This window comes from Sander lucioperca, chromosome 13, assembly GCF_008315115.2.
Source record: "Sander lucioperca isolate FBNREF2018 chromosome 13, SLUC_FBN_1.2, whole genome shotgun sequence".
Taxonomy (NCBI): Eukaryota; Metazoa; Chordata; class Actinopteri; order Perciformes; family Percidae; genus Sander; species Sander lucioperca.
Window position 1 is genome coordinate 3,209,203 of NC_050185.1, and position 25,798 is coordinate 3,235,000.

A 25,798-nucleotide genomic window follows, 5' to 3' on the forward strand; every position below is an offset into this window, starting at 1 on the left:
TTTATGGACAGGATATCAAGGCGTAGTCGGGGTGGAGAGGGGTTGCAGTTCGGTGAGCTGGGGATCTCATCGCTGCTTTTTGCGGATGATGTGGTCCTGATGGCATCATCGGCCTGTGACCTTCAGCACTCACTGGATCGGTTCGCAGCCGAGTGTGAAGCGGCTGGGATGAGGATCAGCACCTCTAAATCGGAGGCCATGGTTCTCAGCAGGAAACCGATGGAGTGCTTTCTCCAGGTAGGGAATGAGTCCTTACCCCAAGTGAAGGAGTTCAAGTACCTTGGGGTCTTGTTTGCGAGTGAGGGGACAATGGAGCAGGAGATTGGTCGGAGAATCGGCGCAGCGGGTGCGGTATTACATTCAATTTATCGCACCGTTGTGACGAAAAGAGAGCTGAGCCAGAAGGCAAAGCTCTCGATCTACCGGTCAGTTTTCGTTCCTACCCTCACCTATGGTCATGAAAGCTGGGTCATGACCGAAAGAACGAGATCCAGGGTACCAGGGTACAAGCGGCCGAAATGGGTTTCCTCAGGAGGGTGGCTGGCGTCTCCCTTAGAGATAGGGTGAGAAGCTCAGTCATCCGTGAGGAGCTCGGAGTAGAGCCGCTGCTCCTTCGCGTCGAAAGGAGCCAGTTGAGGTGGTTCGGGCATCTGGTAAGGATGCCCCCTGGGCGCCTCCCTAGGGAGGTGTTCCAGGCACGTCCAGCTGGGAGGAGGCCTCGGGGAAGACCCAGGACTAGGTGGAGGGATTATATCTCCAACCTGGCCTGGGAACGCCTCGGGATCCCCCAGTCGGAGTTGGTTAATGTGGCTCGGGAAAGGGAAGTTTGGGGTCCCCTGCTGGAGCTGCTACCCCCGCGACCCGTTACCGGATAAGCGGACGAAGATGGATGGATGGAAGTTATGAAGGTGGTATCTTAGCGAACTTGTAGAGCTGCTGAACTTAAACGTAGTACCGCAGAGTTTATATTGGGCGTCTTTGTCATCATTAATTCATTTGAAATGCTCCCACATTCCACTCCGTTTTGACCGCCTCATGCTTGGTTTCTTTTTTGCCGCCTCAAGTTTGTGTCGGGTCTCTCGCCGCCCGCGAGAATCTCGTGTCACGTTCAATTAGGCCTACGTCCTGTGGAAAACGGTCTTAGATTGCAATGTTCAATTAGCCGACAATTAATATAATTTAATCGAGTAAATTCTTATCGACAATTAATCGATAGTCGATTAACTGTTTACATCCCTACTGGGAAGTGATGCTAGGGCTCAACAGTTCAACCAAGGCTTCTAGCATCAACATGAACTTTGGTAATCTGGGGGTGAAGCGATGTAATACCTTAAAATGGTTGAAAAAACAGAAATGTAAACAGAAATTGTCTCTTTAGTCTCTGTGCTTCAGATATCAAGAAAGTGCACGCAGATTCAAATAATTGAATGTTACACAATCATTGGATGAATCATGCCGGGCAGAGACGATCTTGACCATTGATATTGTTTGACTTCATGGGGGGCTGTGCTAACGTCAAACTCGTCTTGACGCAGAGACAGTGTGGCTAAAAAGGTAATAAGGCAGGAGTCAGGACTTTTCCACGATTCACATTCAGTTTTCACTTAAAGGTCCAATATGTAACACTGACAGCTAGTGTTTAAAATAGTTACTGCAGTACAAATTCAAAACACTGGAGAGAGTCGTCTCCCCCTCCCCCTCCTCCCCAGACTCGAAGTTCACGTTGGTTGCCAGGCTGAGACCGCAGCATTCAACAACGTTAGACAGCGGAGTAGCTAAGGTTAAATGCTGGCTATATTGACAGTCATAAAAGCCCGTGCTCACGCGGAGCTCTGTACCCAACTGACAGACACACTTTTTCAGCTTAGAATTACAGTAGGAACCTGAACAAAAAAAAACCTGACAACCTCGCCGTCCTCTCCACACGCCAGACAGGCCCACTTCCTCAGCTTAGAATTACGATAGGAACCACTAAAAATACTACTACCTTGCCGTCCTATTCCACCCGACTGAACACACTTTATTGGCTTAGAATTACGGCAACAATTGCTAAACACACTGCAAACTCAAGGTCCTCTCCTCTCGATTCACAGCCTCCCTCTCTTGGCTTAAAATAACTCACCATTGTACATGTTGTAAACAGTAGGGCTGCCACCTCTTAGTCGATTAGTCGACTAATCGGTCGTTTTGGTCTTAGACGACTAAGATTTCTTTAGTTGATGACGCATTTTTTATGCTTATTCATGCTTAATTACTCATTTCCAAGAAACTTATGAGCACATTTCTGGTAAACACAAGATTTAAAGTGGTGCTTTTGCAGGATTAATTGTGGAAAAACTCAGTTTTACAGATGGTTCATTAACTACATTTATATTGTGCTTTTCTAGTCTTAACCACCTCTCAAAGAGCACAGCTCTGTCGATTACATCAACTAATCGATTAATCGACAAAATCATATAAGTGTTAGTCGACTAAGAATTTCTTTAGTCGAGGACAGCCCTAGTAAACAGCCGTGGCTGCTTGCCTGGTCCTCCGGTAACGTTGGCAGTTAGCAGGGTTAGCATGGCGGCATTAGCCAGGACCAGTCGGGATCACTTTACTGGCTGTGTCTCAATTGTTTTTGCAAGTAACCAACTCGGGTACTCTAGCTATATAATTCAATGAGAGTACACTAATGTTTAAATTACATAAAATGCCCGTCCCTTGTAGCTGTGATAAATTAGCCTGAAGCTAATGCTTACCTGTTCAGGAGTAAATTAGCCAACTCTGCGTCCATTTGGGCTCTAAGCTGTCTCCATCTTTCAAATACATCTCCAATATTTACCCGGGGTTTGTTACATCTCTGGTCACGCAACTGTTGGAAACATGCCGTTTTTTTTAATGTCATGTAGAATCTATCTCCGTTGATCCCGTTCGTTTGTGTGCTGCTTTCATGGCTGTACTAACGTTACAGCTGTAGCGAGCTGGGTTTATGTTTTTACAGGTATATCTGGCAACCCGGCCTGGCTGTCAAACTGGGCAGTTGATAACAACACACAGGCCAAAACACCACCACTGATCATAACTTGTGATATTGAGGAATACAACCATTAAGTCAAGTAATGATGTTAATACATAGATCCAGTTTTCATCTCTACAAAGTATAACCTTAGATTTTGTGGCTAGTTTTCTACACTAACTTGTTCATTTAATCTTAATCAGTTGGTAATTCTGATATATTTGCATGACAGCAGACTCTGAACACTACTTCCAAGCAACAAATTGGAATCCGTAGATCATGAAAATAGATTTTAGCACATATGTATTAATGAATCCTACTGTAGATTCCTTTTTTTTTTTTCTTTTTTTTTAAGTAGCACATAAATACATTTTTATTTAAACTAAATTAAAAAAAATTAAATAAGCTAATAAGGCAAGTAACAATGTAGTAAGTAATTTAGTTCAATAAGCAACAATGTTAAAAAGAAAGTAGACCCGTTCTCTTTTTATTACAACCCCGTACAGAAAAATTAGGCAAGTAAAAAATAGGTAACTATCAATTGAAAATAGAGCATATGCTCATATCTTGTGCCTGATTTCTTAACATTAATTTGTGTTCCCTTTTTTGTTCTGTAATTTGTATTGTGCAATAAATCGGTGAAATAATTGTTATGCATAACATAAAATAATTACATAATATCTGTTATGTTCCATTATTACGGCGTTGTCGCATTGTATTAAAAACTAACAACGTTTGGAACTAAAAGTTTCAGTTGAGGAAATGAAGTTACAATGTTTACAAATGTTGGCAGTTGCATTGTGGGAGACAGATGATTGACACGGCCGCCATTTTGCTCCTGCTCTCTGTGCTTCCATTGTGTGAGTGATAGTAAATATCTGACACTGCCAGACAACCACAACTCACTTGTATCCTTGCGGAGAAAAAGCGCTGAATTCACCCTTGGTAAGTTAAATTTCTGTCATACTTTTTAAATCATAGAATACTATTCATCGTTTTGTTAATAAAATGGGACAGATAAAGTTGTTTTTGTGCTGAAATAGCGTGTTATTTCGCCGCTGTAGAGAGGAGAAAAAGCAGCCGCCGCGATGCTCAGGCAGAGAGAAAAACGGCTCAGTACTTCCACTGCCGAAAGAGCTGCTCCACTTTCATATCCGATTTCTACTTCGCGGTTTCGCTTTAATATACCATCGCTTCACACGGCTTGCCGCTTATTTGATAGCTACACTTGTCTCCTACGTTTTGTTGGTAGTCTTGTGTGCACACGTTGTTTGTTTTTGAGGAAAAATATCAAAGTTTACGTCTCGCTCATTGCCTGTATTTTGGTAGGTTCATAAATTGGGTCTGCGGCCATAATCTTGCGGAATGAGGCGGAGTTAAGGCTGCTCGTCCCGCCCTAAAGCGCAGCAGAGTGAATCATCATTGGCCCTAAAATGCGACACAGACAAGGCGGGTTGGTGTATTTCAGAATGATGAGTGTGTCTGGATTGGCTCAGGACGTTGTGTCTGTGCAGCTGCCAAACCGGGGGAAAAGTTTTCCCAAGCGGCCCAATATGACTGACTTTGAACTAGATGTGGGAAAATAAAAGTATTGTCATGTTGAGTGCAGAAAAAACTTAAAAATGAGATGATACTTGACCGACCCTTATGCATATGTTTGTGTGAAATAGTGACAATAAATAAACCGCAAACACAATTCTCTAAATCTACATTCAGTATCATGCATCACTAAAACGTTGCTGACACAGTATTATGATTGATTCAGTATTCCGTTATATTTTTGACTTCACTGATAATCTTTTACTGCTTTTGTCAGTTTCAGGGCTCAGAACATATGTGTTCAGGCTAAATAGTTAGCACAGTTATTATTGTGTTATACATTTTCACTGTTGACTTAGAAGGAACATTTGTCCAGAGGGCCCATGATAACACTGATATTTAAACCCCACAATGAACTGAGTAGAAATGTATGAATAAACCACCAGTGTATTTAACAATAACATTATTATTGTCAACAGCATGTACAAAACAGCAGCTATTAAACATGGCAAGGCATGCTGTTATATTTTTGATATTCCCTTCAGGTGACTCTTAATCGTAATGGCTCGTACCAAGCAGACTGCTCGTAAGTCCACTGGAGGAAAGGCTCCTCGTAAGCAGCTGGCCACCAAGGCTGCTCGCAAGAGTGCCCCCTCTACTGGAGGCGTCAAGAAGCCCCATCGTTACAGGTAACACCCGGATTTCCTTACAAATAGCCATTTCTTTGACAAATCATAACATAATTGAAACCATCTGTATTAGGGATGCACCGATTGCAAATTTCTCAACCGATAGAATGTTTTGTCACTTTTATTTACTATCGCCTCTTGGTTGCACAAAGTGACACGCTTGTACATTGGTAGCATTAAAACTTAATGATCCAATCACATCCCTCAGTAGGTTGCACGTTGTTAACCACACGGTAAACTGTACTGATGGTCAGAGTTAAAAGCTATGGGGGCATTTTTTTTTAGAAAAGTGACAGAACTAAGCGTCACAGAGAGGCATTATTTGTTCAGAGGATCCCTTTGAGCATGTTGCAGGTAAGAGCTTTGTCGTGTGTTTCAGGCCCGGCACCGTGGCTCTGAGAGAGATCCGTCGGTACCAGAAGTCCACTGAGCTGCTGATCCGTAAGCTGCCCTTCCAGCGCCTGGTGAGGGAGATCGCTCAGGACTTCAAGACCGACCTGCGCTTCCAGAGCGCCGCCATTGGAGCCCTGCAGGTGTGTGTGCCTGTGTGTGTGTGTGTGTGTGTGTGTGTGTGTGTGTGTGTGTGTGAGTGAGTGTGTGAGATATATTGATAAAAACCGGTCCACTTCTCCTGCTAATATGTGCTGTCCCTCCCTCTGCCTGCAGGAGGCCAGTGAGGCGTACCTGGTGGGTCTATTCGAGGACACCAACCTGTGTGCCATCCATGCCAAGCGTGTCACCATCATGCCCAAAGACATCCAGCTGGCACGCCGCATCCGTGGAGAACGCGCTTAGACGGCCTCCCGAATGTTTCACCTCTGTCCTGTTTTTCTTGACCTGTCCCTGCCCTCACTCCTTTATTCTACCCCACCCACCCACCGACCTCCACCCTTACCCTGTCACTCTCCCTCCCCTGCCTGCCCAGCTTCTCAGTAGACTTTAGAGTAATCCTGATTATGAAGAGATAGAAATGTTAAAGTCTGGTCTCTCATAGTTTGTTTTTTTTTGTTGTCTTCACCAAATGTTTTTAGGGTACCGTTTTTTTTGTGCATGTAAAAGGTTTTGCAGATCAGACGCACATGTGCACACATACTCCCAACAAGCGTCACTGTGGTTAGTGTGGCAAACAGAGCTGAAGCAGAGGGACGTGGCCGAGGGGCTAGTCTGCTTAAGGGGAGCTGCAACTTCCACAGCAGGGTGCTATTAAAGCTAGTCCTGAGGCCTCGGCCCCATCTGAACCCCCTCCTCCCCTCCAGCCCAGTCCGTCACTCGACAGTCCAGCTCCCTGCTCGCTCTGCAGCCAGACGGCTCGCTCTACCTTTTCACACCACCTCTTCACCTCTGTAACCTGCACTGGGAGTGGATGGCGGTCTGTGTTGGTCTGTCTGCGTGGATGTGTGAGCTCTGATCTTTCAAAACACTTGTACTCAACAAACGAGAATTTTTTTGGTTACTTAAGAATATTGATTATCGTTGTGGATATGGTGTCTATTTTTTTTTTACGCATTTAATTCATGGGTGAGCATCTCTTCTCTTTACCACTTACAGAATGATCAAATTCACAGTAAAAAAAAGCAATTAATATTGTCAACATGGTTATCAGTTGTTTCTATTTTACAGGGATCTGATTTGCAATAGAAAATCAGGAAGGGCTTCTCTGTTTTCCAAGGCAACTTCTATTCTAATGGCAGCCACATGGGGGCGATGGTTTACCATCTCCTCCTCTATTCAATTGTTCACTGTATCCTTGTATCAGTCATCACGTCTCTCTCTCTCTCTCTCTCTCTCTCTCCACAGATAGGCTTTAGACTTGTCACAACAGTAGGAATTGGCATTATAGTGAAGGTTAGACTCTGCATGTTAAGGGTCTGTGTGTCTCCTGCTCTCTGTAGATCTGAACGTGTAATCTGTCCCTTTCTCAATATTTGTGATACACAGTATAACCTCATATTTGTTTTATTTTATATTTTTCTTATTCCTCAAGATTTTCAGACGTATAAATAAACTGATCTTTGTATTTTCCAAATTTCTCATATTATGGTGGTAATAAATAGGTGTTAAAACAAACTGATGCTAGTTGGGGTTTATTTTGCAAGTCACTGATAATGTGTGTTAGTGGCTATCCAAAAGAGGTTGGACACATGAATGCATCACTAATTATAATCCAGTGATATTATATATATATATATATATATATATATATATATATATATATATATATATATATATACAGTATCTCACAAAAGTGAGTACACCCCTCACATTTTAGTAAATATTTCATTATATCTTTTAATGGGATAACACTGAAGAAATTACACTTTGCTACAATGTAAAGGATTAAGTGTACAGCTTGTACATTAAGTGTAAATGTGCTGTCCCCTCAAAATAACTCAACACACAGCCATTAATGTCTAAACCGCTGGCAACAAAAGTGAGTACACCCCTATGTTAAATTCCCATAGAGGCAGGCAGATTTTTATTTTTAAAGGCCAGTTATTTCATGGATCCAGGATACTATGCATCCTGATAAAGTTCCCTTGGCCTTTGGAATTAAAATAGCCCCCCATCATCACATACCCTTCACCATACCTAGAGATTGGCATGGTTTTATTTCAGTTAGCCTAATAGCTGGTTTGATTTGCATTGAGAGATGATTTTATGGAAAGTACCCCATACCAATCTCTAGGTATGGTGAAGGGTATGTGATGATGGGGGGCTATTTTAATTCCAAAGGCCAAGGGAACTTTATCAGGATGCATAGTATCCTGGATCCATGAAATAACTGGCCTTTAATAATAAAAATCTGCCTGCCTCTATGGGAATTTAACATAGTGGTGTACTCACTTTTGTTGCCAGCGGTTTAGACATTAATGGCTGTGTGTTGAGTTATTTTGAGGGGACAGCACATTTACACTGTTATACAAGCTGTACACTTAATACTTTACATTGTAGCAAAGTGTAATGTCTTCAGTGTTGTCCCATTAAAAGATATAATGAAATATTTACTAAAATGTGAGGGGTGTACTCACTTTTGTGAGATACTGTATATTATTCTGCATAGTGAGCACTTTTACTTTTGCTACTGTAAGTTTTGATGATAAAACGTTGGTACTTTTCTTTAGGGTATGATTTTGAATGCAGGACTTTTACTTGTACCTGAGTATCTTATACTGGTATTGCTACTCTACTTTTACTTAAGTAAAAGCTCTGAGTACTTCTTCCACAACTGGTGGAGGGAAAGAGGGCCTGAAGGCTTCTTCCTCCCGTGTGTGGTGTTTTTGTTTTGTGGCATTAACCTTCCTCAAGGTCTGCCTCGTGCTGCCATCCCCCATCACATCTGCTCCTCTCTGGGATTACAGCACAAATGTCTGTCTGAAACTCTCCGTGCTGAGGGGGAAGATTACAAGTGCACTGCACCCTTCAAGAGAGGTTAACCAATCAGGGTGTGCAGACGCAGGGATTAACCAATCACGCCACGGAGGGGGAGGGCAGAGGGATTAAACCAGCGCAGAGTGGGATTAGGTCAGTGTTGAGTGCAGAAAAAAGCTTTGGAATGTCTCTCGCTACCCGTTAACATCTCTCAGCACAGCAGATCTCAGTTGATAATGAAAATGTTGTGACATTTTACATGGTTGGAGACAGGGATCAGATATGATTTACATAGTCACAAAAATTAGAATTGATCATTTCTATCAGAATTACATTAGAAATATCTCAGGAGTGATACTTCATAGAGCCCTTTATGTTGCTTTAGCTGATATCACTTGCACAAATGAAATCTGATTCTAAACAACAGCACCTTTAGACAGTTTAGATGTGTTAGTCATTAGTAACTGCTGTAAAATGACAAACCAAAGCAATTGAATTTAGCTTTAAAAAGATGGCAAATAATGTCATGGAATTCAATGGGAGGACGGTCAATGCTTCGGAACATTAACAGAGAATAAGTCTTACTGCCCTTCTTCCTTCACATTACACAAACAACACGCACCTCTATAAAACATGTTCACATATTTGATGTCATGGTTAAATTTGCGTGGCGGTAATCGGGTCATGTGGAGATTACCAAATTTTCCGAAGAGTTAGGGAGACTGGTGGGGGTGGAGGAGGGGTTGAAAGAAGGGGAACCACTGATCTGATAGAGAGCTAGCTCAGAGTTGGGACAATTACAGAAAACAACTGAAGTAAAAATGCTTTATTAAACTGCATTGTTTCATTGATTCGGAACATGGGTTGTTTTCGGGGGACGCACAGGACGAGTGGGATACACATGAACTGAAACAAAAGGCCGACAACCTGAGAGAAAACAGGCAGAGTTAGAGAAAAGAGAGACTGCAGAGTTGAAGAGGGAGGGGGGAAAGATGGATAAAGATAGAAAAGATGCAGGAAAGAAGCCAGGAAAGGAAGGGGAGGATGAGAAGGCCAATGTGGGCGAGATAGGTGAGAGACACAGAGAGAGACAGAGGGGGACAGGGCAATAATCCTAACTAATTCACTTAGGGCATTGCTGAAGGTAGGCTAAGAGGATTGGGACACTCCCAGAATCAGATAAGCTAAAATAAGCAAGATGGAGCGGCGAGGGCCATGCAGGCCATATGACAAACGTGACGGGTCCAGACCTGAGAACAACATGGCCACTTTACCTCTGCCGTGTCCAGTCTTCATCCTGGCCTCTAACTGTGGCTCAGTAACTCTAAATGCATCCGAATCAGCCAAATTCCTATCAAGCTACAACTTTGCAAACACAAACTAGAATTGATTTGAAAGAATCTCAATGATTGTCAGTGCACAGCGTGTAAAGAATAGATCACTTTAATATGTCACACAACTAAAAACAGAAGATCTAATGTTTCCATCAAACAGATTGGGGATGATAACACTAAAGGCTAACACTGTAATACGCAACACAAATGCTCAAAAATATCTAAACGCAACCAAACTACATATTTAAATGTAGCGTAAAATAATAATAAGAATAAATAGCTCAAAAGAATTAAACCCTGATGGGGGGAGGTGACCTACAGGACTCCAGAGCTCCTTCCTGTCAAAGCAGCGCTCCTTTCACTCTATGACAATGTACGTTTAAAACAAAATGAAACACGTGTGTGTGTGTGTGTGTGTGTGTGTGTGTGTGTGTGTGTGTGTGTGTGTGTGTGTGTGTGTCATGTTAAAAGAAAAGATGGCTCAGTGTGTTTCCATATGTACAACTCCAGTATTTTCCTACAAACTCTTTAAAGGCTTTTGCTTCCTTATTTAACTTAATATGAAGAAGACAACAGATATGATTTGCAGTCAGGCAGCACTGATGACAGTCACTGGTCCCTTCATCTCCAAAGTCGTTCAGATAAAATGCATTTCTACAGAGGTCCCCTTTAGAAAATAAAACAAAATCTTACAAACAAGAAACTGAAAACCAAAGAGAACAAGTCCTCTGGCAGAACTGCTTCACACTATCTCACATCTGACTCGTTGACACACACATGAACACCACCCTGTCTTGCTTTCTTAGAGGACCTGGAACTTCCAGGAGTTTTGGTCCTTGTGGTCCAGGCAGTCCATTGTGGTGAAGCCCAGTTTCCAGGCCTGCTGGTCCTTGTAGTCCAGGCAGTCAACAGAGGTGAAGCCCAGAGAGGAGGCCGTGCTGTAGCCCTGTGAGGACAGCGAGGCCGGGGACTGGCTTAGGGAGCCCCCCATCGAGGGCACAGTGATGGGGCTGAGGGCGCCCACGGTGCCTGACAGCTGCGAGTGCATGGGGGACAGATAGGCGCTGCAGTCCAGGCCGGTGAAGTAGGAGGTGGTGCTGGCGTAGCCTTGGGTGTAGGCCGACGGCTGGCCGTAGCTCATAGGGTAAGGGGAGGGCCGCTGCATGCAGGGGGCCGAGGAGGAGGCCAGGGGGTCGGGCAGGGGCGAGATGGCCGGGCTCCAGATGGACACGGCTGTGTTTCCAGTACTGGAGCTCGGGACCAGGCTGGGGCCTGACTGGACAGAGGACGGGCTATAGGAGCCCGATGGGTTAGGAACTGGATCAGGGGCGCTGGGTTCCTGCACTGGAGAGGCCTTCTTTTTGGGAGGGCGGGGCTTGGATTGCCCACTGCTCTGTTGCTGCTGCTGACGACACTTGGCACGGCGGTTTTTAAACCAAACCTAGAGGCGCAGAGAAAAAGACACAACATGGTATTACAGAAAACAATTTTTAGACAAGCAAATAGCTTAGAGTTGTAAATAAATTATAAAAAAATAAAGTGTGGGGTACAGAGGTGAGAATGGACAAGTGTGACCTATAAATGCATATGCAGAAGATAGCACAAATACGCTGCTGTACTCTTTCTGTAGAAGAGGTTTGTTGCCTTTAAGGCTTTTAAGATGTCTAGTCTCACTGTTATAGTAACGTGTGGTATATTTTAGTTGCAGCACTGTGTTGCCGTTGTATGGAGAAGGAACTTCGTAGACACTGCTCATGCATCCTCCTTATACCAAAAACTTAGATCACAATGGTAAATAGTCAGATACCACAAACGCACAAACACTGAGCAGTATGGCCTCCATCTTGGCTGGCCTACTTCTCCAGTACCTGCACACGTGACTCAGGCAGGTTGATCTTGAGGGCCACCTCCTCCCTCATGAAGATGTCTGGGTAGCGGGTCTTGGAGAACAACGCCTCCAGGATGTCCAGCTGTGTCCGGGTGAAGGTGGTGCGCTCTCGGCGCTGCTTCCGGGGAGTGGCTGCAAAGCCAAGAGACACAGAGGGGATTATTATTCTGGCAGCAACAGAGGGCTGACCTGAATTATGAGCTGGTATTTTACAGACAACATGACATGTCATTTAATGATTATTTTAGGTTATTTTCTTTTTACCAGCTATGTAAATGGAGACACATGCAAATATGAATGGGAACTCCACAGTACATTATGGTACTGTTTATAACCCTGACATGTTTTCTACAGTCTGCCTGTGACCAGTATAAGACAAAGTGTATTTGATCATTCAATCAATAGTCGCTGGTTCTTTCAAGTGTCCCAGAGAAGGAGACACATTGTATTAATTTACTATAGTTTGAACAGTAAAAGTCATATCTATGTGGCACACAGCCAAATCCCTGGGCATATTTGTTTCAGAACAAGTACAGTGAGTCGGGTATTTAGCATGTATCACATAGTGTTCCCATCTACACTCAATCTGTATTTATTTGAGCGTCAGCGATGTGAGAACAACGTGAGAAGTGAGAAACATAAAAAAAAACCCCCACAAATCGTGTCTGATTCCTGCCAGACACTGAACTCTCTATCTGCGTTTCAAAAGGTTTCATTGTATCTGCGTATTAACTATCTGTACCAATACATTCTATCTCTGACAGCAGTGTAACCTAATGTAGAGATGAACTTTTCTTCAAATCATCAATCTCTCATAACTACACTTACTTATTCTATTTTTTCCCCTTGGTTAAATCAGTGTAGTCATGATACTTTTATATTTTACTATCTCATTATTATTATACAAACTCTGTGTCAATACATGGGCTCTTATGAAACAAATTATTTGTCATTGTTTATCCTTTAGTTTATTTCGTTCGCTACAGCCTTACGCACAGGCTGCGCGTCTTTACGCATCATTTTGGGTGCAATATATTCTAAATGACTAGAACAGCAGGAGACAAATACGTAAAAGTAAAACAAAACCAAGTTAAAAAAAAAAAAGAGAGAACAGTTTATACTTACATGGATAAGCGATGGTTGTGTGTAGCACATCCATTCCGGGGCCAGGCAAATTTAACCCGTTCATGGTGTAATGGGGTTGCTTTATGTAGGACATCATCCTGACAGCAGGCTTTTAAGTCCTGTCGCTGACTTGTATGTCGGACACGCAACACAACAACCGAGGACCCCCTCAGAGCTCTGCTGGGGCAACAAGTCCGTGCGTCGGATCCAACCCCGCTGCGGAGAGAAGCGGGACGCGCCGGAGTTCTCTGGAGAAACCTCAAAGTGTTTTGTTTTTCTTTCTTCTACCTGCAGCTTCAGCTTTGGACTGTCTGTCAGCTTAGCAGCAGAGCACACTGTGGCGCTCTGAGCATCCGAACTGCCTCTGCAAGTCCTGTTTCACACAGTTAAGTCATCACACAGGTGAAGTGGCCCCCGGATGCCTTTGCGCCTTGGGGAGGTCGATCTACTGAGTTTCTTTACCGGCACACGCTGCTAATTAGAGGGAGCAAGTGGCTTCAGCAAACCCCTCCCACCACACACACACGCACACACACGCGCACACACACACACACACACACACACACACACACACACACACACACACACACACACACACACACACACACACACACACACACACACACACACTATCCAAAGCAACAAGCTACCTAATAAGACAAACCATTCTTACACAAAGTTAGTTCTTATAAATTCTAAATAATGTCTGTTTCTAGTCTTTGATTACTCATTTGGATTTAATACATAGGTACAAGCTTAAAAAGCAAGTAGTTTAACTATAAATAATAATAATAATAATAATAATATAATAATAATAACAACAACGACAACAACAACAGTAGTCCAAAAACTAAAATCTATACATTATATAACAAAAAAAAATAGTTTTGAATGTTAAAATAATGAAATATTTCACTTTTTTTTATAAAAGGTGAAAAATAAACAGCAATAATTTCTGTTCCAGAAATTACAATGTTGATGAAAATGCCAATCTCCTTTCAGTTCTCGTTTTGTCCTCCTTCATTTCCCTTTTTCCCGCTGCTGATCAATGAACCTGCTGCTCATCTGCTGCACTTCACACATTCACACATAATTGACAGATTACATGTATCTCCAAAACAGCTGCATACACACACACACACACACACACACACACACAAACATGCACACAAACACCCAGATGCACAAAACCGTCAAAGCTCATTTGATTTATCATAATATGCTTTATCTGAAAAGTAAGTATCTTATCTCCAGATAAAGGGAGGAAAGACAGAGCAATCCGTTCAGTGGTGGAGCAGGAAAGGAGGCCGGAGGGAACTATAGCCGCACACAAAGGGCCGAATGGACAAGTCGATGTTCAGACGGGGGAAAGGAAAACACAAGAAAACTGCAGAAGATAGAGAACGTGGCGACAGGAGAGTCGAAGGTGGAGGGAGGAAGGAGAGAGAGAAGCGTGGACGTTCAGAGGATTCAGAGCAAGCAGCTGGCACCTAGAATGGACACACCTACACATGGACACGTTCTAACGTAGAAATGGATCAATAACAAATCCTGGAGTTCCACTTTGTTTTTGTGGACTATATTGTTGCCACTGAGAGAATATTGCTCAGGAATGAGTCTGAGATATACACATGTGCATGTATTGTGACTAAAAGATGTGTACAGTATATGTGCATGCATTGCTGTGCACGTTATAGATTTATATCAGGTTCTGAAAGTCTTTGACACACTTTTTTATCAATTCATCATCATCAGTTATCAATTGTTAAATTATAACTGCTTTGTATTGATTCAAAAATAGGTTTTCTTTACTTTTTGGCTTTTAATGTTGAGTTTTATTTACAAATGACTTTTTTTATTTTGAACATTAAGGTCATTAGGACTATCTGCTATTTTGAAATATTGTTGAATTATTAATTTGAGCTATTGCAATTACTGGCACATGTAGATTCTGAGGTGAGATTATTTTTAAATGTGAGAACTTTTTTGTGACTTAGTTTTATCTGGTAACAAAGATCAAATATGTTATATGAACACTGTCCAGATGATATATTGATGATGGCGATGCAGTCCAACCCAATAGTGGAAGGGCTTGCAGCGGCAACAGCAAATAGGGTTTTATGGAGAATAGGACAGAGCTGGTATAATCCCTGCCCGACTGCCCTTCCCCCCTAAAGATGGACTCACAGAGACACATTCAGGATGATGCAAGCAAGCGCTTTTATTTCAGGACCGAACAGTTTGTGGTGAACATACTGTAGGCCGACTGAGGCCTGAAAAGTCAGGGAGATGGAAAAAAAGAGAGAGAACAGGTAGACAGAGTGGGAGCAGGTACATGGGGGGGTGAGAGGGGTGGGGGAGAAGCAGGTGAAAGGGCAGAAGTGGGGGTGGGGGGGGGGGGGAGGGGGGGAGCTCCGGTTCTCGCCGCCACTGACACACTGCTGCAGTTAATCCAGATTAGAGCGTCTAAAACAGGTCGGCTAAATCTGCAGGCTAGCCAGCAATACAGAGGCTGCTGTCAGCCCCAATCACTCACCCTGCACACACACACACACACACACACACACACACACACACACACACACGCACACGCACACGCACGTGCACGCACGCACACACGCACACGCAAGCGCACGTGCACGCACACACACACACACACACACACACACACACACACACACACACACAAACACAAACAAACAGACACACACTGTAATAATCTCCTGTGTGCTAGGTGCCACCAGCAGCTCGGCACAGACCTCCATTCCCCCCCCCCCCCCCCTTCCTCTCCCTCCTCCCCCTTCCGGCCCAGTTAGGACTCATACCAGTTGGAGCTCCATACTGTCACACTGAACACACACGCACACCCACACACACACACACACACACACACACACACACACACACACACACACACACACACACACACACACACACACAAAAGCACCATATCCAATTCTCAGTTATATTGTGGTTTCAACATCACGTTCATTCCCTTCTGGTTTATCAGACAGTCCACATAGGAGCTAGACAGCTGTGGGTGTGTGATACCGGTCCATCCTGAGATTCTGCAACCTGCTGAGTCACCATAAAACCCAATATGACCTGCAGATTTAACATGTCCTGTGTCAATGAATCTGACTCTCTGAGGGTAGCAGCTCAACACCTATAGAGGACTAGGTCACAAGTCTATCTTCCAACATTACTCACTAGAGCTGAAGATCTTTGCCCGAACCCGACAGGACCCGACGGGACCCGACGGGTTCGGTCGGGTTCGGTCTTCATTTCTATCATGTTACACGGGCTCGGGCTTGCGCTCCGAGTTGCGCAGTAAACGAGCGGTCAGGTGAAGCGTTTCGATTAGCGTGAAAATGGATGCTGAGGAGGTGAAACAGAGGCTGGCCTCTGGAGGACTTCTTTTATTTCTTTGTTCCAACTTCCATGTGGCCTATAGCCTCCGTTAGTCATGAATAAATGATGTTAAAAAATGTATAAATTACTCATTCTTGACGGAAGACAAAAGAGCTGTGTGCGTGCGGCGCAGTCTCTTTTTTCTTTCTCTCCCTTTTCCGCCGAGTGGTGCGTGTGCCCGCTCGCGGCGTGAAGAGCGTGTCCGCGCTATTTTCCGACATGCACACTAATCACTGCTGATAGACGGCCTTTTGTACAGTCGGGCTGTAAACGGGTTCCGGCTTTTAAAAATCTGTCAATCAAAATGTACTTGTCGGGCTCGGGCCGAATTCTCTCGGGCTCGGGCCTTGTCGGGCCGAACTTTTAAGGCCCGATTACAGCTCTATTACTCACCGACCCGTATGTGGTATCAATGTTCTCATCTAAGCTAATAAGTATATTTCCCAAATTGTCAAACTATTTTTAGGCTATATTCTATTTTGTTTTTAGTATCATCGGGAGAATTAAATGCATTATGATTTTATTATTGTATTGTTTATTTTATATTGTACATGTGAACAGTAGATGTCATTACAGTCTCAATCCACTGCATTGCATAAAAACAGATTCATAAAGCATTTTTCTCCCAAAAGATCATGACATATTCAACCCTACCAAATATATGTTTTGAAAAATGGTTTACTACCATTGTTTTTGGACATAAGTACTTGAGACATATTTCCCTTCCCTGTTATACATTTTGACATGTTTTGCCCACTTCAGATGTTTTTATTTTAGCTCACATTTACACATGTTCTATTTGTCACAGCAAAGATTTCATTTTGTTTTTTTTCCTCATAATAATAATAATAACTTTTATTTATATAGCGCCTTATAAGAAACCCAAGGACACTTTACAGAATGACTGTGGCTAAGCTAAAGGAGGTTGTAGGCTGTGGTAAACAGGTTGTGTTTCAGGAGTTTTTTTAATATCTGTGTTATATTTAACATATATGTATGATAGTCTTGTGTTCATGTGTTGTGCACCTAACATGTCATCAAAAGCAGGCCTGGACTTAACAGAGAAGATTATACAATTCTCCAGGTACAAAATGGTACCAGTTGCTGTAAAACACTAAACTTCCACAAATCTTGTTAGTTAGTTCAAGAATATCAATGATTATCTGTCCAGATCATAATAGACCAGGATTATTTAGTTATGTTTTCTTTAAACAATTCACATTCTCACTGACTGCTCAGAACATTGCATATGTTTAACTAGAAAGAATTTTCTCTTTAATGGTGGTCAGCAGTGCATTCAAATGAAAGTGAACTGAATAAAATCTGAAGAAAAGATTGTATTAGTCTAAATATGTAGTCAACGGAGCAGGTCCACAGAGTCGAGGTGCTGTGGCTTCTAGTGACTGCAGAGTTGTTAAATCATAGTAGCCTGTATAGTGCAGTATTTCTCTTTAAGATTGATTTTAGCCTAGAGTTGTAATGAAGCAATGCAATTTAACCAAGACGTATTTCTTTTGTAACCTGCATCTCCTTGAGTAATAAGATAATATTTTTACATCACTTCAATGGCAACATTGTGAAATGGCATCACAGAGAGAGCAAAACATTTGTATTCCATATTGTCTTATATGACAATACATTATAGTTGACTTGCTGTCTGTGGGCAACATTATAGTCTTCATACAGTAATGTCGCAGAGTTTATCAGATGTCCCTCTTGGATGCAATGCATGCTGGATGTCTGGACATATCTGCAGAAGATATAGAGATTCTTTCCCAGGTGTATTAGAGTACAAGAGAGGACAGACGCTGAAGACAGGGCTGTAACACTGTTGGACTTCTATATCTGTACAGTCCATATAACTACAGCCATAATAAACTTCTTATGCAAGGTACATGGGCGTGTGTGTGTGTGTGTGTGTGTGTGTGTGTGTGTGTGTGTACTGAGTCAGGAGTTGCGGAGTGAGCTGAGGTGGAGGATGAGTGATTACAGTGGACAGTAATCCTGCAGATGGATTAGCAGGTGGTATTAGGAGAGGGGGGTGGGGGTGTATTACACTGCCACCTCTGAACTGTCACAATATGGAGCAGCAGCTCGCAGGGCCTAACCTCCGTCTGCTTCACCCCAGCAACACACACTGGACATTGTAACACACACCAGTGAACCGGTGAACGGGTTATCAAACCCCACAGTGTTGAGGTTGCATCTGTTGTTATACAGTAGTAGGGAGAAAATGTGGTGCATCTCCACAGAGGAAATGATTTATTTAGCTTGATGATAACCAGCCCCCTCTGTTTATTTACTTGGTTTTGAAAATTTTAAATTTAAACATAAAAATGAAAATGATGTCAGAGGTTTTCCGCCTGTGGGCAATTATATCCTTTTGCTATTTCCCTCTTACTGTCACTTCAGCAACGAAGATGCAATAAGTAAAGTTTTAATAGCCCCATACTTAATATGACTTACTCAGGAGGTTGTGTTTCAAAGCCAGACTTACAGATGTCAGTTATCTACATTCCTCATTTGTAAATTATTACTTTGTAGTATGTATTACAGCAGTAGAATGGTTCTCTTTCTTGAAACTGGAAATGAAGATATTTGTTTTGATGGTGATATATAAGGCCTACAGGACGCACACATTTATTTTTTAATATTCATTTTAGTTTTCATAACAGGGTCACACATTCAACAGCCTCAACAGTTTGTTGTTCAAATAAACTCATGTGAGAATAGAATAGAATAGAATAGAATATCTGTATTGTCATCGTAACAGATACAACGAAATTAAGTGCAGTCCTTGTTAGTGCCAAACATCTATGATGCAATACATGCCTAATAAATACATAAATAAAAAATGCCACTACTGCCAACATATTATATTAATGCTAAAAGCACATGGGAGACACACTCATACAGACATCCACATTTAAAAATTGCACATAGCCCTATTGACAGAGATCAGTGGTGGGAACTATACTTTAGCAGCTTTATTCAATGCACTTACAGCTGTTGGATAAAAGCTGTATGCGACAGGGTTTCCATGAAGTTGTCATGAGAAATTATACATTGATTTAAAATTAAGAATGACAAGGCTTCTGCAATAACAATACAGGTACAAAGTACGTAGTGTCCTAACATTTTAAACAACCTGTTAATTGCATAGAACAGTAAAGAAAAATAATCACAAGGCAAATAAGAAAAAAACCGAACGGCTCCCCCTCTGATCGGGGGCGCTGATTTGACGTACACATTTTATGCAACAATATTTCCTGCCCCTTAATAACTGTGATGTTGTTTTTTAGTTGCGCATCTATTTGACTAATAAAGGTATACAGTATGCAAGGGGTTCAGATATTATATGATCACTATAGCAAAGCCATCCTATAGAAAGTATGTCATGTATCATAAGTGAACGTGCAAAGATTTGATTTGATGTTCAGGTAAACAGTTTGGTCAATGTCTGGGCCATTCAACATGTCCAGTGCTACAACATATTCCAGTGTGATTACTGACCTCCTCACAGGTGCTGCTCACAAAATGATAATTGTCTTTATTATGCTCTTTGTCTGCTTTCTTTGTCAAACACCTGGTTGGATGTTTTCTGAGTATAAGGTAATCACCTCAGAGGTCAGAGAACGGCAGCAGGTAGAAGTATTTCACATCACGTGGGAATGTCGAAGGGCTCTCTGGTCCTCTTACTGATGCTACAGGGAAACATAAAAACCATACTACAATATAGGGGCGGGTCTAAGAGGGGTGGCACTTGCAACCATTGGATCAGAGTAGTGTCACTTTGCTGCCTGTTCTGCCAATCGCTGCCTTTCCATTTGGTAAATGGATATATACTTTAAACACACGCTGTATGGCAGCTGTGTACTTTGTAGAAATGTTTAGGCCCGTTTAGAAGTAGAAACATATTGAACTCACTGTAGAGCACTTGTTGCTGTAAGAAATAAATTGCGTATTGCACTTTATTTGTGTTCTGTTTCCTATTATCTGAAAACTGTGTACAGCACGGTTTTCTTTGTTGAAGTTTGAGGCGAGTTTATTGTGAGTGTATTGCACTTTATTTTTATATGGTTCTGTGACAAAAAAACCTTCCCAGCCCTGGTCACATGACCAATTAATGTTTCCATGATGACTATGCAAATTCTTGCCTCAAGAGCCCATAGAAAATTTGTATTGTATTTGGATAAAACAATTTGTTTAAAATGAAAACAAATGAAACTAATAATGAATGTGATGTGTTTTATTTAGCAACATTGAATTGTGTTGTTCTATCCTATTCAATATTTCCTATATTTCTAAGCAGATTTTCTATGCTGTATTCTAATAAATCCTCTCCCGACCTGTGCCACCCCACTTAAAACCTCCTAGAATCGCCCCTGCTCCAATAAAGTATTGGTCCCATTGTCAGACTTACCAATCCATTTGATGAGATTAAGAAGAGCTGTTGCCTTTTTAGAGAGAAAGGTCTGACTTCAGAGATGGGAACAGCCCTTTTTGTACCTCAATTTCACATCATTTTCTCCATGGCTGTCAAACATGTTACCACACAATCTGTTTTCTTCCTGTCAATTCCCAATGAATTGTTATGCCTTTGGAGAGGCTGAGGACGAAAGAGGTTTCTCAGAGTCACTGCAGCAGAGGAGGGGAAAGCTCTGGCTGGTAAGGCGGGCATTAGGTCAAGTTTAGGCTGAGCCAAGATGACACTCGTCCCAGGCTTGGCAACAGACTGAGAGCACCAGCTTCACCCAAACCCTTCTGTGACACTATTTACTTATTGACTTACTTAACACTGGGTAAGAGAAAGCCTAACAGCTGAGGAGAAAGTGATGATATTGAAATAAAACTGTGCATTTCTTCCTAATTATTTTGTCTTCATAAAGAAAGGGGGGTGGGGGGTGGGGGGGTGGGTCGGGGGTCTCTGTCTGTGCCTTTGCAGAAATACAAGCTGGTGGTGACCAGCAGGAGGGCAACTACAGCTTCCAACAACTTGATGAGTGAGTTTTCACTGACATCTGGTGGACAAACACTATTAACCGTCTTTAATGTGACTGACTGGGTTGCAGCTATACTGCACAGTTTAGTTCAGTTTATCCAATATGTTTGGCACAAGGATATAAAGTACATACAATAGATAGAAAAAAGAAGAAAAACAGAAACAATATCAGTGCAGGAGAAGAAAGAAGCCTATTTGGCTTATTCAAAGTCCTCACTGAATACAAATAAATAAATAAAAACTAAAAAATTATAATTACTAATTAAATTAAACAACAAACAAACAAACAGGGAAACATAACACACACAAAATATACATATTGAAAAAAATAAAGCAAGTAAAAAGACAGATAAACAAACCATAGAGGTTAAAGATGAAATGAGAAACTTCTTTAACTTATACTGCAGATGTTGCTCTGTGGTTTGGTGAGTTTATAATTCATCTAAAACACACACACACACACACACACACACACACACACACACACACACACACACACACACACACACACACACACACACACACACACACACACAATGGTGGGTTTGCATTCATTTAAATACGTACACTAATCTTACAGTATTGTTTCATAGAATTATCTTTATACTAACATGAATGACATCTTAGAGGTGTTGCTGTGGTATATGTTAGGCTGTTATTATATTCATTTTCATCTCAGTAGACAAAATCTAAAATCCAAATATGGGCTACTTAAAGTACTAAAAGTAAAAGTACTACAATTACAGAATGGCCCATTTCAGAATAATGTATAATGATATCATGAAGTTATAATAATTGATGCATTAATGTGTATGTTACTTTAAAGCAGCCATATTATGCTCATTTTCAGGTTCATAATTGTATTTTAAGGTTGTACCAGAATAGGTTTACATGGTTTAATTTTCAAAAAACACCATATTTGTGTTGTACTGCACAGCTCTCTCTCACTGCTGCAGATCCTCTTTTCAGCTGGTCTCTGTTTTAGCTACAGAGTGAGACCTCTTTTCTTCTTCTTCTTCTGTACTATCTTTGATTGCACTGCACATGCCCAGTAGCTCAGATGTAGATCATGTCAGCTAGCTAGCTCCATAGACAGTAAAAGAAAGGCTGTTTCTACAACTTTGCTCAGTTACAAGGCAGGATTAGCTGGGAGACTTCTAAATGAGGGCACACATGTAAGTAGTTCTTTTGTAGATTATGGTGAACTTGTGTGTGTTGTAGCAGTGCTTTGCTATTGAGAACGAGGTAGCATGCTAGCGTTAGCATGCTAGCGTTAGCCATAGCGTTAGCATGCTAACGCTACGAGCTAATGGTTGCGGTTAGCCTGCTCGTTTCGGCTTGTGACGTCACAAGCCGTGCTGATTTTGAACAGCTCACCCGGAGACTGAAGGCAGGACACATTCAGAAACCGTATCTCACTCTAAACAGCATGGGTGGATTTTTTTCAAAGTTTGTATGTGTGTGGAAGCACCAGAGACACAACATAACACCCCAAATCCCAGAAAAAGTGATTTTTTCATAATATGGGCACTTTAAAGAGTCAGTGCTGTGATTTGGGCTGTAACAGACGGACAGTACCGGTAGGGGGCAGGATGATGAATGTGATGCGTCGAGTCTGTCATCAATTTACAACATGAAGAAGGAAAGCCATGGTGCCTTTCAGAACCCCAGGTGGGTTCCTAAGGCCGCACAGGTTTGTCCATAGAATGAATGTACCGTATTTTAGATCCATAATCGTTTAATATTAAGAATTATAATTGTTTGAACTTCAAAATGATGACCAAATTCGCTCTGTAACCTGATGGACGACGGTTGAAACCCATCAGCACGCAGCTCTACGTTTCAGCGACAGAATGAGCACTAATTGCTACATTTCCAATAAACATGAACGCACCACCTCCCAACCCGGATGTTTTGCTTCATGACGTTCATGACATAAAACGTCCATGTTTATTACAATCAGAAATATACCAGAAACTTCGAATTTCTGTCTTTGAAATAAAATAAAATTCGTTAGTACTGAATCAAGCGTTAAATATAGCAGTTTATCGTAAGTGTTAGCTATATTTCGAAACGAATGACCGGAAACTTCTAGTTTAATTTGAGCTAATTTACATTGAACGTGTATGGAGTTGGAGAACAGAGCAGCCACAGAACTACAATGAACAGACTTTATTCTTGACATTTCTGATAAAAATTAATGAGTTCGGCTTCATCCTGCAGGATGCTTCGAGAGTCGTATCCCTTCGCGGAGGACAGTTTCAGCCGCTTCCCGTCGCAGAGCAACATTTACGGACTGTGTCAGGCCGGGGAGCAGGAGCTGTTGGCGGCCACCCTCAAAGGGAAGGTGCTGTGTTTCAGATACCAGGAGCTGCAGCACAAAATCCGACCTGTGGCCAAGGAGGTTCAGTTCACCTACATCCCAGGTACTCAACACAGTAACATATACTTCAAGTACACATGGAGGTCCACAAAAACCCAATATCAGAGCAGGATTCTGTGGAAACGGACTGTGAAGTTTAGTAATAGCACATGAGCAGGGGTCTTTAACGTTTTCTAAGCCAAGGACCCTTTAGTAGAAAGAGAGACGGAGCAGGGAACCCCTACTACGTATATTGTATACAATTAAATTGCATAATAAACTGGGCCTACAATAACATGCAGGACAGTCTAAAACCTTTATACATACATTTTTAGTGCATAGAATATTTAGCTATTAAAATATTTTTGTTGCCATTATTTTGTAAATCGTGTTTTAAGTTAAAAACATACATGTGGCCCAGTGAATCCTTACGATTACTACTGTATCTGTGGATGGCTTTCTTAGTGACCACCTTACCTATAGGCCAGTAAGAATATCATCAATGTTTACAAAAAACAAAAATAACGTTACAATAATTTGTAACACACATGCTCATATATGTTCACCACCAGGGCCGGCCCTAGACTTTTGGGGGCCCTAAGCAGGATTTGGTTTGGGGACTCTCCACATTGTAACATGTTGCCACTGCACTTGGCACTAAACCAACTTGTGTATTGTAAATATTAGTTTAAGCACTCATAATGTACAAATAAGCATTTAGAGAGTAATGTGAGACCTATTAGCAGCAACACTATCTTTAAATAGACGGGCTCTGTTATGAGCTCTATTGTGGGACATTTCAAGCGCTCTTGGGGGCCCTCTGGTAGCCACGGGGCCATAAGCAGCTTCTTAGTTCGCTTATGGGACGGGCTGGGTCTGTTCACCACATATATACAGTGGCGCAATGTAGACAAGCACACTCAAGTACTGTACTTAAGTACACATTTGAGGTACTTTCACTCGAATTGATTATTTCCATTCGATGCTACTACTTCTGACGTTTTTTTCTCTACTTTTCTTTAAACTAAGACAAAAAAAATGTCTTTTGCGATTTGTCGCCACCTTTCGCGATGTGTTTATTGCGCCAGTTGATATCGCGATGGCGATTTATAAAAAAACGATATATTGCGCAGCCCTATATACTAGTCAGATTTTCTTTTAGTAATGTTGTTTTTGTAACTCTGAGTGATTTAGTCCTGAAACTTGTGATGCAACTTGTCTTCCATACATGTCGGTTGTTGGTTGACGCTGCAAACACTCGACCCTGTCTTCTTTATGTAGTTGATGCAGAGATTGTCTCGATTGACGCCTTCAACAAGTCTCCGCCCAAAAGAGGCCTGGTGGTGGGCATCACATTCGTAAAGGTATTTGCATGCTGTATATTGAAGTTGACATGTCATAGCATGTGGACACTCTATTGTTTGAACCCCTCCCCTCTGACAGGAGGCTGCGGTCCATGCTCGATAACCCTAACCATTGCCTAATCCTAGTGCCTTCCAGGCAGCGCTGCCTGGAAGACGACGTTGGGGGCTTAAAACACCAAACACAGCAGTCCATCAGGACCAAAACCTCACGCCACAAAAACAGTTTCTTCCGTCAGCCTCACCAACAAGGCCCCAGCCCCCCCACTGACACTGACTCCTAACACCCCCACCCCTCACCCCCCCATCCCTAGCCACTACACTTGCACTTACCTTCATCCTGGACTTTACATCTGCCCACTGCATATACTATATGTTCTTTTTGCAAATTTTGCACTCAACCCAGTCAGCCTTTTTCTTATGCAACAGTTACTTTCAGTCCCTCCAGAAAAATGTGATTATGCGATCGCATAATTCAATGCATAATCAGCCAAAGTCCGCATATTTATGCGGGGGCCGCATTTTTTAAAATACACCGCACTTTCGCCGCATAAATTGCCGATTTCCGCGCAAAATATGCGGGGCTTGCATGATTTCATAATCCCCGCATTTTCATCGCAAAAAAGTCACATATATCTTAGCAGAAAGTTGAAAAATTTTGCGTTTACTTCACACAAGAGCAGCCATTTTCCCCTGTTGCCATGGGAACGTTATGAAGTG

The 25,798-nt window shown here is 42.1% G+C and overlaps 3 protein-coding genes and 1 long non-coding RNA gene across 4 annotated transcripts in view; 2 read left to right on the forward strand and 2 right to left on the reverse strand.

Moving 5' to 3' along the window:
- The first annotated feature begins 3,779 nt into the window (after positions 1–3,779).
- On the forward strand, positions 3,780–7,293 carry h3f3c (H3 histone, family 3C). Its single transcript, XM_031310976.2, has 4 exons — positions 3,780–3,943; positions 5,083–5,226; positions 5,606–5,759; positions 5,893–7,293. Exons 2-4 carry the CDS (start codon positions 5,099–5,101, stop codon positions 6,019–6,021), a joined length of 411 nt encoding a protein of 136 aa, XP_031166836.1. The 5' UTR covers positions 3,780–3,943; positions 5,083–5,098; the 3' UTR covers positions 6,022–7,293.
- LOC118496607 lies at positions 5,418–24,578 on the reverse strand. Its single transcript, XR_004899212.1, has 3 exons — positions 24,287–24,578; positions 22,887–22,901; positions 5,418–5,429 (listed from the first exon to the last, which is right to left on the reverse strand). It is a non-coding gene; the product is annotated as an uncharacterized LOC118496607 (long non-coding RNA).
- crx (cone-rod homeobox) lies at positions 8,807–13,404 on the reverse strand. Its single transcript, XM_031311068.2, has 3 exons — positions 12,943–13,404; positions 11,798–11,949; positions 8,807–11,370 (listed from the first exon to the last, which is right to left on the reverse strand). Exons 1-3 carry the CDS (start codon positions 13,037–13,039, stop codon positions 10,732–10,734), a joined length of 888 nt encoding a protein of 295 aa, XP_031166928.1. The 5' UTR covers positions 13,040–13,404; the 3' UTR covers positions 8,807–10,731.
- The window catches only part of kptn (kaptin (actin binding protein)), a 14,434-nt gene continuing 11,903 nt past the window's right edge, over positions 23,268–25,798 (forward strand). Inside the window, exons 1-2 of the mRNA XM_031311015.2 lie at positions 23,268–23,781; positions 24,999–25,081. Coding sequence (XP_031166875.1) covers positions 23,556–23,781; positions 24,999–25,081 — 309 coding nt within the window. The 5' untranslated portion in view covers positions 23,268–23,555. The remainder of the gene's footprint in view (positions 23,782–24,998; positions 25,082–25,798) is intronic.